Source organism: Anopheles moucheti, chromosome 3 (assembly GCF_943734755.1).
Source record: "Anopheles moucheti chromosome 3, idAnoMoucSN_F20_07, whole genome shotgun sequence".
NCBI lineage: Eukaryota > Metazoa > Arthropoda > Insecta > Diptera > Culicidae > Anopheles > Anopheles moucheti.
In genome coordinates, this window is record NC_069141.1 from 19,913,082 (window position 1) to 19,927,692 (window position 14,611).

General features: G+C 44.5%; 3 protein-coding genes across 3 annotated transcripts; 2 read left to right on the forward strand and 1 right to left on the reverse strand.

The window, feature by feature from the left end:
- The first annotated feature begins 6 nt into the window (after positions 1-6).
- LOC128301236 (PIN2/TERF1-interacting telomerase inhibitor 1) lies at positions 7-1,969 on the forward strand. Its single transcript, XM_053037612.1, has 2 exons — positions 7-201; positions 272-1,969. Exons 1-2 carry the CDS (start codon positions 99-101, stop codon positions 1,780-1,782), a joined length of 1,614 nt encoding a protein of 537 aa, XP_052893572.1. The 5' UTR covers positions 7-98; the 3' UTR covers positions 1,783-1,969.
- Positions 1,671-3,136, reverse strand: LOC128301237 (uncharacterized). The gene is made up of 2 exons (XM_053037613.1): positions 2,965-3,136; positions 1,671-2,906 (listed from the first exon to the last, which is right to left on the reverse strand). Exons 1-2 carry the CDS (start codon positions 3,089-3,091, stop codon positions 2,011-2,013), a joined length of 1,023 nt encoding a protein of 340 aa, XP_052893573.1. The 5' UTR covers positions 3,092-3,136; the 3' UTR covers positions 1,671-2,010.
- Positions 3,137-3,717: 581 nt separating this feature from the next.
- LOC128303495 (nuclear envelope integral membrane protein) lies at positions 3,718-5,881 on the forward strand. The gene is made up of 2 exons (XM_053040468.1): positions 3,718-4,011; positions 4,077-5,881. The coding sequence occupies exons 1-2, from the start codon at positions 3,918-3,920 to the stop codon at positions 5,225-5,227; spliced, it is 1,245 nt and encodes a 414-aa protein (XP_052896428.1). The 5' UTR covers positions 3,718-3,917; the 3' UTR covers positions 5,228-5,881.
- Positions 5,882-14,611: the final 8,730 nt, after the last annotated feature.

Sequence of the window (14,611 nt, forward strand, 5' to 3'; positions counted from 1 at the left end):
ATCTAAAACACACGTGCGTAAAAATCGTGTGCGTGTTGTTACAAGTCGAATTACATTCAAAACATACTAATTATCTCCTTTACAAAATTAGTCACACAATGGACGATTGCCTAAGTTCAGTAATGCTTCCTAGCATGAAAGTGCGCCAGAAAAAATTATGCCAACAGCGACAGAAAACAAACTATAAGCCTTTGTACGAAGGTAAGGTCCAATCAACCGGCCCAGCAATTGGTGACCCCGAGGAGAAAGTAATGCATTCTTTCGTTTTTAGATTCCAACAACTTTGGCGTACGAATGCTCGCGAAACTGGGATGGTCCGTGGGTAAAGGTTTAGGTAAAAACGAAAATGGCATAGCCGTGCCTGTGATGAACATTTTGAAACAAAACACCGAAGGGGTAGGGTTTGTAGGCGGTAAGGACGACCAGTGGACGCAGCACGATGCCGATTTCAATAATCTTCTCAAACGTTTAAATGGCGAGGAAGATGTACCTGGCGAAGACGGTAGCACCGAGAACAATACCAAATCCCAGCTACAATCGCTCGAGGAACGGTCGAAAAAATCCCGTGCACGTGTACACTACAAGAAGTTTACCCGTGGCAAGGATTTGAGCCAGGTAAACGAAAAGGATCTTGCCAATATTTTTGGTAAACGTTCACTAGCGGACATTAATAAGCCGAACGAATCGTCGGAAAAGGATTCGTCCCCGGACGAGAGTGACGAAGAATCGATTCCGAAACCGACTGTTTTGGGTTTGTCCACAATCAATGCAGCTGTATCGATGCAAGAGTATTTCCAAGAGAAAATGAAACAGAAAAAACTCGCTAATGGTAACGGTGTGAGTGGAAAAGTGGCAACCAGCGAGAAAGAAGGAGATCCTTCTGATGAAAAACATTCATCTGTCGCCACTGATAGGCGTAAGACGAAGAAAAACAAGAAAAATAGAACTGAAATCAAAGATGCCGATGAGGAACATTCATCTGCCGACATTGAGCGGTCTAAATTGAAGAAAAGTAAGAAAAAACATAGTGAAACTGAGGAACTTTTACCGGTACCAGAAGAGGATGCGGTTGGTGGAGAAATTTCGCAGAAAAAATCCAAACGGAAAATGGAACAAACTTTGGAAGAACCAGTAGAGGAGGTTTCGGTTGAACCGGAAGATGAATCTCCCACGGTTAAAAAGAAGAAAAAATCCAAGAAACAAACCTCTGATCCGGAAACGGATGAAATCCCTAAGCTGGTACAGGAAGAAATTCCTGCAATCGTCATTAAAGAACCAGCGAAAATGAAGAAAAAATCTAAAAGAAGTAAGTCTGATGCATCCTTGGTAACAGAGATAGATTACGCAGAACAGAATAACGTTCGAAACACGGACGAAACGGATCCCGTGGACTCGCCTGAACCAGTAAAGAAAAAGAAGAAATCGAAAAAGAATCATGAAATACCAGCAGCCGCTGGAGATGAAGAGGGCAATATCGACGGGAGATTAAAAACTACCGAACAAATCAACGGCACTGTGGACAATTCAGACGGTAAGGATAACAGATATGCAGAGAAACAAATCACAGTGCAACCTGTGCCTGCACCTGTGGATACGTCCAACTGTCTGCAGGAAACTGAAGAGGAATTGACCTTTAAAGTGAAAGCCGACGTACTCAAATACCTGGACGACTCACGTTTCACTGGCTCTAACTTTGCCAATATTATCGGTTACAGATTGACGGAGGAAGTAAAGCTCGTGATGAAAGACGTTCGGAGGACGGGATCAAGGCGTAAAAGGTAGCCCCAATTGGCAAATGGTGGATAAGCATGATGGAAAAATAACTTTTATATTCAGGCATAATGTTGCTCAGTACCATATTGTTTACATGCTGTGTACCGAAACCTTTTCGAACTCCGGACGCATTGTAGATTGAGCTGGAGCTGAATAAATATACATTTCATTCATTATTTAAAACATTGTTTTGAGCATTATGCGTCACGTCGGCAGGAATAAGAATGGTAGCTTGCTTTATTTTGATGTTTCGTTGGCAAGTGCGATATCGTGATTGCTTTTTCGCTTATGACAACCCGTCTTCACAATACCTTTCAAGTTTACTCTTTGTTTCGCATGGCGTAGCTTATTCTTAAAAAAAGTTTCAATGTACAACTCATTGACGGCCATAAAAGGATTACTACCGATATCAGCAAACAGTTTCAAAATGTTCTTTCGCGCACCAAAAGCTATTTTTTTGCCCAGTTTTCCATTGCCAGTCCAACTGCATAGTGGCATAAATGATCGATCGAAAATCATATCAATCACCTCATGCATCCGATTCCCCGGATCGTTCGTATGGATTTGCATTCGGAACCCCTTTTTAATATCTGAATAGTATTCTTCATCCATCCCGAGCTTTGTATCGAACTTCGTGAACTCGTCTTCGTTGGTTATTTTTTCGAAATTGAAAAGGGGCTCAGGAGTGATGCGCGGGTTTTCCTGACTTTGCTGGTTTTCCGAAGTTGCATCAAGTAATACTATCACTTTCTTCACTTGTTCCATCGTTTGTAATGAAATCCCCAATTTTCTCTCGACTCGTTCCAAGCGTTCCGAATTGCTGCTAACTTCCTTATGGACGCGATCGATTTTGTTGTGCATTGATGCGATTTGTTTCGATAACGATCTAAACATGTTCATAAATTCGATACCTATGAATTCCTTCATAGAGCTTCCGTTTTGTATGCCAACCCCACTTCGCATTTCCGTTGTTGCCGGACGATCATTAGCACGTCTTGTTTGGAATACGGAACCACCTTCTGCAGAACCTTCGGTTGGTTCTTCGCTGTCTGAGCAGGTCATGTTTAGACTGGCACGGAATGATTCGTCGGTTGTTGCGAAGATGTCGTATTCTTTCTCATCATCCGAATCACCTGAAACAATTTATCGTCATCAAAACTATGATATTGTGTGCACTTTCATCATGCTTACATTCAATTTTAATCGCTGTGGGTTGCTGTTTCGAGGTCTGCGGTTCATGGTCCATCTGGATCTCTCGCAGGGGATCAAGTGTGTAAATTTTACTCATATATGTATTGCTCTGTTTGGAAGGCAACATTTCGGCACAAAACGTTCGCTGCGTCGTCAGCTGTAGCGTACAGTCTCAAACTGGCCAATTTCCCTAGCGTCGCCTAAAAATGTAAACAAACTTCTCCGATGGCAGCTACCAAAGCTATGTTTACACTATGCACACTCGCAAAATGCACTTTAATTCCGAGTAGCATTTCTAGTACGAAGTGAAACACTTGATTTGATATACGCTTAGTATAGATGTTTTTATTAAATACACTCCTATTATGGTGTAAATGGAACCCATATCTTAATCATCCGACGATTGTTCTGGTTCTAAAGCACAATTCTCGCGTGAACACAATTGTATGAAGAGATTATATGCTTCATACGCCTAATCGTTCATCCTGCAATTGCCCTAATCGGTATGCTGTATACGACTTAATTTAATATTAATAAATTTAATTAATAATTCAATGATTTAAATGATTTAAAAGATAATATTTCTTTATTTTAATATCCCATTGATATAAACCTTGTGCTTTATTTAATGGAGTGTCAAAACTGGTCGAAAAATGCACTTTTCGGGGCGAAAAGAAAGCTCGGGCGAAACATAGCTGTCACAACAATAACCGCTACTTTCGTGCTGTACCGGCCGCTTGGTAGGATGGTGGTAGGCATCATTTTTACGCGATGCATTAATTTCGGCGTTAGTGAGCAGTCTAGTTGAATTAAAATGCTCTTGGCAGGATTGCAAGTGAAAGTGTGACAGAGTATTGGCACACCTGCGTTGTGTTTGTAGTATAAAATCGTGCATTTTTAGAAGAGACTTGCCGGCAATTGAAATACAGATAGCAGCAAAGGAAACATACGTAATGAACTGGATCGGCCGCTGTGTCACCGCTGTGGTAGCATTTAGCTTTATGCCATTTGTGTGCTACGGTAAAGAACCCGAAGAACAAAAAGATGGTGAGTGGAATGGCGTGTGTAGGATTTTTTCGACCTTTCATTATATCATTTTCCCATTTCCTTAGTAATGTTCCTGGAACCGGGACGTCTCGTATCGTATGCGTACGATGAATGGAGCATCTCTAGACCGGGACTGGTCGTGTATTGCTACCCGGGCCAAGAGCAAACACTGTTGAACACTTTCTGTACCGTCTCGATTCGTATGCACTGTGAGCATGATAACTACAACCAGTACCCGGGCAGTTCACCGGCAGAGGTTAAGAAACACTACAAAGCCGAACAGAGTTTGTTCAGCTTCAATGTGTTCGCCTCACGTAAGCGAAGACAGGTAGAGCTGGAACCCTTTAACCAAAGCTGTCTCGGTGTGGTTTCCTCCGGGAAGTATGAAATAGAGGTGCTGTTAAATCGATTCGATCTGTGGCGCGTTGGGCTGCTGGTTTTCGGTGTGCTGCTGTTCTACATTGCGCTGCCAATGAGCCAAAACCCTCTGTTTTACTACACCGGCGGAATTCTGATCGGGCTAACATCGTTCGCACTGGCCCTCGTGTACATGTTTAGCAAGTTGATGCCGTATCGACCGCTTATGCTCGGTGTAATGGTTGGCGGATGGACACTTGGTTTTTACGGCATGCAGATGATGTACGAAAACTTGCGGCTAATCTTTGTGCTTTACCAACATTACGTGTTTTGGTATTTGGCCATCGTTGGATCGATCAGTTTCTTTGTGTGCTACCGGCTTGGACCTCCGAAAGATCACCGCAGCAAACGAGTCATTCAGTGGACGCTGCAATTGATCGCCCTCACGATGGTGTTCTTCTGCAGCTATCAGCGTACACTCACTACCGGGTTTGTGCTGATCGTCATTGTGGCTTACTATCATGCAACTCCGCTGGCCGCGATACGCTGGATACGCAATCGGTTTCGTAGCCGCTATCCGGGCCGTCGACGGTTGCTCACGGTGGAAGAGTTCGACGAGCAAGGTCGGATCGAAACGGATCGTGCGCTGAAAGATCTGCGCGAATACTGTCGCAGTCCGGAGTGTAAGCAGTGGACGACGATGATGAGGCTGCGAGATCCGGTGCGTTTTGCATCGTTCGTCGAAGGTTCACCGCATGTGATGGATGATGAATGCTTCGAGTACGATAATGTTCACTCCAGCATAAGCAATGACGAGTCGGAGGAACTGCAGGAATCGAGCGAAGGGGATGAGAACTGAGTACTGAGGAGCGCGATCACCGATCACTGTGACGGAACTAAAGCTAAAGAAGAAACATAATCGCCATAAATCGGAACGGATTGTAACTTGCGCTTTAATACTTAGAGATAATATAGAGATTTCTATCTCGAAACTAAGAGATAACACACAACCAGAGATCGACAAATTGCGATCAAAAGTAAAGCAAATGTTGAAGCATCCGTTGCATACGTTGCATTCAACTATCAATTGTCTAGTGTACAGTTCAGTACATTCAAACGTGCTCAAAACATCATTGTATTGTATTGTAGATAATGCGTGTTCATGTCTTAAATCTTTGCATGTTCATGTCCAAAAAAACAAATAATATGTTGTATAAGAAGTAAAATATAGTTTAGTTAGCATTGTTTTTCACTCCAACGAATAAAAAGCTTCTTTTAAGTTTCGTTTAAAAATTATTTTCTCCATTGCGTCGCATGACCACCGGTCCCGATCGATCGAGTATGTTTATCAGGTTTAGCGCCCCATCCCGTCAGAGGTAAACGAGGTGAATTGCTTCGGTTAACTGAGGACTCCCCACCTACGCTTTTGCAGGATTGGAGGAAAAAGATAGAAAGAGAGAAAAGAAAACATGTTCCACTAGCGTCTTTCGCTGTGGAACATACCACGTGTGTGTTGTAGGTGGGAATGTTGTAGACAAAGCCATGATCATTGCACGATCGCCCCTCTCTCAAATCGGTTCATGTTTGAATTGTATAGCAATGATGGAAAAAGGGTTTACCATCGCTCTTTGTTACATACACACACACACAAACCATCAAGCTGACTGGCGGGAGAAAAATGTTATCACTTCCTTTTTATCGGTTTGCATTATTTCGGTGGCCCTTTTGTTTCCTCTTCGACGCAGAGCTGTAGCTTTATTTACCTACGAAAACAGGGAGGGTGGGTTGGCCCTTTCGAGGTTCCTTTGTTCAACCCGTGTCGTAAACGGTCCTCGGCCGGTGTTTGCCGATCCGATCGGTAACAATGTTGCGAGAAGCATGTTTTTAGGCTTGGCATTGGAAAAATCTTTGGTCACAGAAACGGGACGGCGCAACTTACGCTGTGCTCCCATCGGGAGTGCCATTTGATGATTTAATTGAGCGTGAAGCTTTCAGGATTCAGCGTGGTTGTTGTGTTACTTTCGGTCAGCTGTTGATCGAGTGGGGGTTAGAAAATAAAACAAAAACGAAGGCTGTCTTTGGAGTTTTAATGGCATTTAATTAATTTTCCGTTAACGATCAGCTGCATGCAGGCTACCTTTTGTATCTGCAATTAAATAAAACATTAAATAGTAATTACAAAAAAACAATGTTTGATATTTAGTTGCGTGTTATTCCCATGCAACGGTGATCCCGGATCATTTGGTCACATATTATTGGATTGGATCTGATTTTTAGGTTTGGGTTGAATCGATAAAGCGCAGTCACAAAGCGCAGTGAAGAGTTTGTGTGTGTGTGTGTGTGTATGCGGTAATCGATTTTAATTGTGTTTTTATGATAAAGAAAATAAATTTCTATTGATGCACTACAAAATGTGCATCAAATAAATAAAAATTGTTGTACAGTGCGTTTCTCACAGCCGAAAACAGCTGTGGTGGAAGCGCAGCCGTGGTGCGAGACCGCTTCCATCACCGCTGTCGCGAGAGAGCGTTTTTGGAGAGAACGGCCCTTTACTTCCTTTCACACCCCTTCGATGGGCTTTCGCTTCGTGCCAACTTCGCGCCCCGGTCAGTTTCGCGTTCGGTTCGGTTCTCGATCCGAACCCGGCACGACGGGTTCACGCCGAAGTCGGGCCCGGTCCGACAAAAATTTCCGCAAACTGCCAGTTCGAACCCGGTTTCAAGAAACAAATCATCAACCGGTCCGTTAACACGTGCGTTCCGTGGCGCGCTCACCGTACCGTTTTGTAACCGTTGCGCAAAACATTTCTCGTTTCGCCCGCGTGTTCAATTCTCTCCCTCTCACACTCGCTCTCTCGCTCTGCCTCACGTACGTACTGTGGGGGGTGTTTTTTTTTTTTTTTCTTACCATCCCGTTCACCGTGCGTGTGCATCAAGCATCCCTTCAAAATCCGCTCCACCCCCACATCCCCCCTTCTTCCCTTTATACACTGCTCTCTTTCGCACCATCCCTAACTCTCCCGTCTCTTTCCAACATAAATACACGCACGCACACACGTGTACACGCATCGTCTACCTGTGTATAGCCTTTTCGTTCTCACATGAGCTCAGCATAGTGCACATACACACACACACACAAACACTTACCCAACCGTGTATGGAACGCTGCAGTGGCGGCTCGCTCACGCACACATCCGACACGAACGCTCCATATCCCTCTCGCACTCTCGCTCATTCGCACACCGATTTACGCGTGTGTGCGTTTGCGGGCTGTTGTTTTCGTCGGCATTTCGAATTGTCAGTGATTTTTACTTTTACCTGTCCGTGCTGCCGTTTTGTTGTGCGTTTGTCGCTTTTCGAGGTTTTGCGAGATATTGTGCATTAAAACAACAATTCTTAAAACGTGCACGTCTTGAACGTTGCATGCCCCGTGTGGCCTTTTTGTGTGCAGTCAAATCTTTTCGCTGTTGTGTGTATTTCGTGGCATTTATATCGGTTGAAAATGTCACGATAAATCCGTTTCCTGTTGCACGACGAACAGAAACACCGTTGTTGTAATTCATGTGGTAATCATCACAATCTTAACAGTGAAAAAAGGTGAAAATACGCTCAATCCGCTGCCTACAAGAGTGCCAAAGTGTGTGACCGAACGGTGTGCTGTGGGGCTAATCTTATTAGAGAGTTGAACCAATCTATCAGCTTATCGGCCGCCATTTGCTTGCAATGTAGTGCGGCTTTCTGTTAATATCGTCCGTCTGGGCGACGGGACGCGTGCCTTACACCGTGTATACCCATCTTTAGCTGTGACAAATACAGTGCGTTTAGTGATATAAGTGCTCACGGGTGATAGAAAACAAAGCGTGCGTTGGATAAAATGTTTCAGCGATGCTATCTCGCCTCGCTCAGTTGCGTTTCGTCCGTCGTTCTTGGTGCGTGCGGATCGGTGCAGTGTTGTGATGATTTGTGTGTAAATTTAGACTCATTCGCTTAACTTTGAAGACCGGTTTAATTCGCTATTACAAAGACTGTCATCAATCTAAGTTATCGTTTGTTTTTGTGTTACAACGATGCGTTACTGACGTTGCATTGTGAGCATTGTAATTCCATTTTATTAGTGTCATATTTATGGTTTGGGATAAGCAATATTTTTATCCAAAGAAAACAACATCCAATACCACAAAAACGTGCGAATGCCGGACTCCTTCCGGTGAAGACCTTGAAACACCGGGTGCGTAATCGTCTGCCATGTGCGAATGCGTGCGTGCGTGCGTGTGTGTGTTCCTTTGCTTGAAGAGGTTTTGCTTCGAAAGGGAAAGGCAATAAAGGCGCGAAGAATGCGACGCAACGTAACAAAGAGAAGACCGCCAGCCTCGTTTGCAAGGACTCCGTTGCGTTGACCGATGACGAATCACCCGGCAAAACATTGCACCGCTTCCGTTTTGTAAGATTAAGGTAAGTAATAATGAAATAGTGTAGAAGAGGCATCAAAAACATGTCGAAAGATACAATTGTCTGCTTGATAAACTGCCTCCCGGTAAAAGGGATCAACTAGCCCGGCTCCGGTTGTCTGGATTCTTGTTTCTATCGTAACGTGTACGAGCGGCTACTGCGTGAAATACATGAAGAGAATTATTGTAAAAAAAAAAACTGCGTGTTAAAGTATAGAAGCAGCGGCCATGTGTGTGTGTGTGTGTTGGTGCGTGGAAACAAATGCGAGTTTATCCACCCGCGTTCCATCTAGAAAGGTGTGGTGTGGGAAAGGGATTGATCCAAGCAAGAACGCAAATATTAAACGATTCGATGCAGAGTAGGACAAAAAACAAAGCAGGCTATAGCGTGTTGGCTAACTAAGCATCGTTTAAAAGAGAATCAGCATTCTCTCTCTCTCTCTCTCTCTCTCTCTTCCTGCTTTCACTACACACACGTGTGAAGCAATGCGACGGTTCGGCTTGTGATGCGTTTCATTCGCTTGCCTCTCACGCTGCTGCTAAGATAATGGGTCCCTCTCTCTTTCTCTCTCGCTTACGCACACAAACACGGTGTTCTGCCTTCCTTTTCCAACGCGCGCTCGCTCGCACGTTGCATACGGTGGAGATGTTGTATTGATAAAAAGATTTTCACCCCCCGCGGAAAACGTCCCCATCGCGCCATTTGCCGTCATGGATATCACAGCTTTGCTATGTTTTTTTTTTGTGTATCTAATTCTGCCCTTTCGATATCGTTCGTTCTATCGCCGAGCTCTTTCTCTATCTCTTTCCTGGCGCTGAATCATTCTTGGCTCGAATGTGCTTGTTTTATCTACAATCACCGTCCAAAAATAGCTTCACCGAATAGGGTGGCCAAAGTGAAGTAAATGTATGCGATGATGTTCATCCCTTCTACCTACACATACACGCGCGCACGCACACATACACTAATTAACTGCGAGCAGGGGGCAGCACGATAGGACAACGTCGGCGTCGACTACCAAAAGGAAATTTCGTCCTAGACGGCGGCGATGACCAATATGTGTGTATGGGTGTGTATGCTTTTCCACCCTTGCCGAATGGGGGATTTCCGTCTGGGGCGACACACGTGTGCCTGTGTGTGTGTCGGTATCGATGGTGGGGGGGGGGATTGTTATTACTTTTTCAATATGCGGCATTCGCGTTTTTATGTTGTGTTTGCCTTGTGGCTCCTTTGCGCCGCGGTTCCCGGTGTATGTGGTGGTGTATATCAGAATGCAAGTGTGACACCTGCAACAACGCCAGCATTGGTCGCGTGGTGCGCGACGGTCCACTTCATTGCGTGAGGAACGCTAACACATGCCCCAATGCCAATACTACTACAGCATAAAGGAGCAAAAAAACGTTTTTTTATTTCTTCTTTCGATCTGTTGCGATTAGCATTAGACGCACGATTGACAGAGGTTATGATAAAAGCTGCAGCTCAAAGAAGAAGCACAGAACGTAACGATGGAATACGGGAATTCGCTTTATCGACGCCCTCTGATTAGGCACTTCGATCGTATAACCTTCAGCGCAGTGGAAGTAAAACGTTGCGGCAGCTAATTCCGAGTAACTGGCGCGCGATCGACCGAGTTACCGGAACGTAAACAGCTGAAGCAACAAATTGCTAACAGTTTGATTTGGTTTTTGCTTCTTCTCATTCAATGTTTATTGAGTTATGGGGTTAACAGTTATGGGGGTTCAAGAACTTGGGGCACATGGGCGAACGAAACGAAATTCACCAGACGATACGTATACCCCCTGAGACATTTAAATACGAGAAGTATTTCATTCATAACATGCTAGTTATTTGTGTTCTGTTGGATTTGTTTTGTTTTATTGTTTTACATTATCAATTAAATAGCTCTATGGTACTGAATTCTCTAATCTTTCCTTTGGAAGTCAGCTCTGTAGATGAGGTTTTTAGATCTCTTGGCATGCTCGCATTTGTGGATTATATTTGCAGTATTTCTGGAAAGCTTTGAACTTCCTTCCGATTGAACAAAACTCAGCAAGCGTATCCGAAGGATCTCGATCGATCTGGATACATTTTAGTATCACTTGAGTAAAAATCACAATGGCTTCCCGAGGCTTTGTTTGTTCTGCTTGAAGCGATGTAATGTCCTAATCCTTTAAAAGGCTAGCTTGGCTTGTTATTTTTTATGGAAAGCTAGCATCGTTGAAGTCTCTCAACGCCAAAACGAATACCCAAAAATACTTGCTAGAGAGGCCTCATATCACTTTACTGTAATATGAATGAGCCGCCTCCCTTGGTATGCCAGCCGTAAACAAAGCTAAGTGAATTGGGCCTAGTTGGGAATATTCCACCCGTGCGTATGTAAGATGATCGATGATTGCAATGGAAGGTTTCTATCAACCCACCCACATTCACGTATTCAATTTGTGTTTGTTCGTTCTTATCGCTCGCATACGATTGGACGGCCTGTGGCATGGTCCGGTACGGGAGCATCCCACTCGGCCTCATATCGTATGCCATCACCATCATGCCCATGGGGTGGAGGAAAAGAAACCAGGTGGTATGCTGGGGCAAGCAAGTTGCTTGGGAAGTATTTTAAAATGCCAACTTCCCTACCTCGGTAGAACCACCCCCCAATAACCGCATAGACACCATTTCCTGTGCGGTGTACTGATAAGATAAGAATGTTTGCCTTGTGGTTGGGGTTTTGAGCGGTGGATTGGATATTGTGGAGAGACAGAACAAAAAAAACCAACTCTACTGGGTTGTAATTATTTATGGACAGAACGTGAGCTCCAATGGTCCAAGGACAGAGCGGGCAGCACGAAGGTTTGGCTAGGATTGGTGTACCGATGGCGTTTCGTTCGCATTGGACCGTTCTTATCTTATCTGCGAGGCCAGCGCTTGTGTTTTCTTGCAGCGCTCCAGTGTGTTGCTTAGTCTGCAGCCATTTTATTTTCCACTCGTTGCTAGTAAACTGAATAAATAACAATTTGCAGCTCTCTTTTTGTTTGGTTGGAAATATTGCAAATGGAAGACACAATTCTTTTCGTCACCATCGTATTAGTGCGATAATGCGTTTTGCCGTAGGAAAATAATAAAACCTTCCCACCCACCAACCCCAAAATGCGCCACATCGTTTGCACGGGGTTCCTTGACGCAAGTGGCGAAAATCACGCCAATACGACGATCGATCATACTTGGGCGTTTTGGATTTTTTGTTCATCGATCGGCTTAGGCCAGAAAAGAAATTCCCAAAAACCAGCCCGAGAATCGAAGATCCTTCACACCGTGAAGCAATACGATGTGTCATGCCTGTACGGTTGTGGTGGGTTTTCCACCCCCTATAACCACCCGTGCACGTACGCGTGTGTGCCCGCCTGTACGGCTTCTGAATCGTTAATGACTTCACTTCAGGTGAGATTATCCGATAAAATGCGGAATTTTGTATGGCTCCCGCTTTTCTTTTGGAAGAACCATTTTTGTGAAGGTGCAAAGTTTTATTTATTTTTTTTTCGCGATGTCCTCCCGCGAATACCGTCACATACCAGTCACCGGTGGTTTGGTGTGTTTCGCTTTGCTTTTGTATTTTCACCCGTTTGTGTGGCTGGTGAACGGGATGGTGATGGTGAACATAAAACCCCGGAAAGGTTAGCGTGCCGTTCTGGTGCTCAGGAACCTCCGGCTTAGCGGTGTACAATCCTGCGACGCGTTCTTCGCATATCCTCTCCATCGCCATCGTTCGGGGTAGCATTGCGTGCTAATTGGTACTCTAAGCGACCGAAGGACCTACCAACACACAGGAATGGATCGCACCAGTACCAACAAAACCAGGCAGGGAGTGAAAGCAAGTGGATAGTATAAAAGCGCACCTTGTTAGCACAACACTAACGCTAACTTGTCGTGTTTGTGGCCGTTGGCGTTGATCAAGCTACTGCCGTCGATGTGCCGCACGGTGACGATATCCTTATGAATCATCATCATCATCATCATCATCATCCGCTGCTTCGTCGACACCAACGAAGCCGGAGGTGGGTTGTGATTAGGAAAAAGTTTTTGCGGAACAACTTTCCGAATATTCTGCATGTCTCTGACCCTCCGACTCCACGGCCATGCCCGGATGTAGTGTGTGAGAGATGGAGACATGGGGACATCATCGTGAGAGGGCTAGCACTAGCAGGCTAAGGAAGAGTTTTCTGGCTCGCCGGCCATACCTTGGAGGTGTCGAACGAAGAATTAAAACAAATTATTCAGATGAACGAATGTTGGTGCTGTGCTGAGCAGGCCCGAACAGCACGATCTGCAAGATGATGCCGCAGTCATGACTTGAAGCTGTTCCAACAGAGAATTTAAAACAAACAAACAAGGAAAAAAGCCTCCAGCTTTTGCTGATATGAAAACTGGTATAATAACTGAGGGTTGGAGTGTAGTTGAGGGTTACTCACACGAGATATGTCCTATTAGTTTTAGGTATAGAACTCTATCTCTCTAGAGTGTCAAGTTTATAATTTCGACATGTTTTGAAAGCTTAATCTACGTTTGGTTTATTTCCTTCTTTCCTGGAAGGTTTTGGGTGCGGCATTTTTGAATATCCTTGACTTTATCTATTACTAATTTGGAAGTCTAAGCCCGGGTCTCCGGTGCGGGGGATTTGATACTTATTCATTCGTGTCACCATCGTGGCCACCCCAGCCCTTAATTATCTATAATGAATTGGGTTGTTTCGTTACGTTAGAGACACTTGATTCATTCATCCGGGCAAACGATTGATTTGTGACTTTAAAGTTGAATATCCCAAAGGCCACCCGGTGGTGGCGTTTTGCCCGAAAGACCCGGGCCTATTAGTTGAGTGGATTAAATACGATCCAATTTAGTGAGTTTCCCGATGATACCTTCCGCATTGCGTGCTTTTCCTTTTTGCAGTCAACGCTGGTATCGTATCCCTTAATCTACAACACTCGAAGCAGGGATTTTGACAATTATTTCCATCGTTTCCCAGGTTGTATTGCGCTGATACGGAGTGATTGAAATTGGTACGGACGTACGGACGGAATTGTATTTAATTTGTGTCCCCTTGCCAGGTGTTTCATCTAAAGATTGGTTCTAAAAAGAAAGGCCTTCTTTTTTTGTTATCCTTGGGGAAAAGTTTGCAAGTTCATGAACTTTCGAAAGTACCCGCTCGCTATCAGCCTTTTTGCGCCCTCAGCAGCAACTGTTTCGCTACACACGCAGCTCTATTTACGCGCTGTACGTGTACTCGGTGTGTTACGATTTTTGGCTTCCTTTCTTTGCAATCTTTCAATTCTGGTATCTTGTCCGAAGCGGTACGGCGGCACCGGGAAAAAAACGTTGAGACGCAACTATGCGCGTCTCGGGGGTCATCAACGTCCAACCGTTTTGTTTGCAAGTTGTCTGAGAAGTTGCGTCGTCTTTTTATGTTTTATTTGTTCCCTGTCGCTTCGTTCCTAGCGACTGAACAGCACGCTTCACGGGACACGATCAAAGGGCATACATACAACTGGATCACACGCACATACACGCGTGGGGGTGGGTAGAGAATCACTAAAGGGTGGGTTTGTGGGGGCGAGTATTGTATTGTTTGTTAGCTAAAGTTTTGGTCGCGTCGTTTTTTTTTTCTTCTCTCCTGTCTGTGGTGCGTTCCTCTTTATCCACTGTGCCATTTTGATCCAATGCAAATGAATAAATTGTAGCGTTGCAGTTGCGATAGTTGGGGAGAGGTTTTTATTTTTTTTTTGTGAAGAAAAGGGAGAAAATGATAT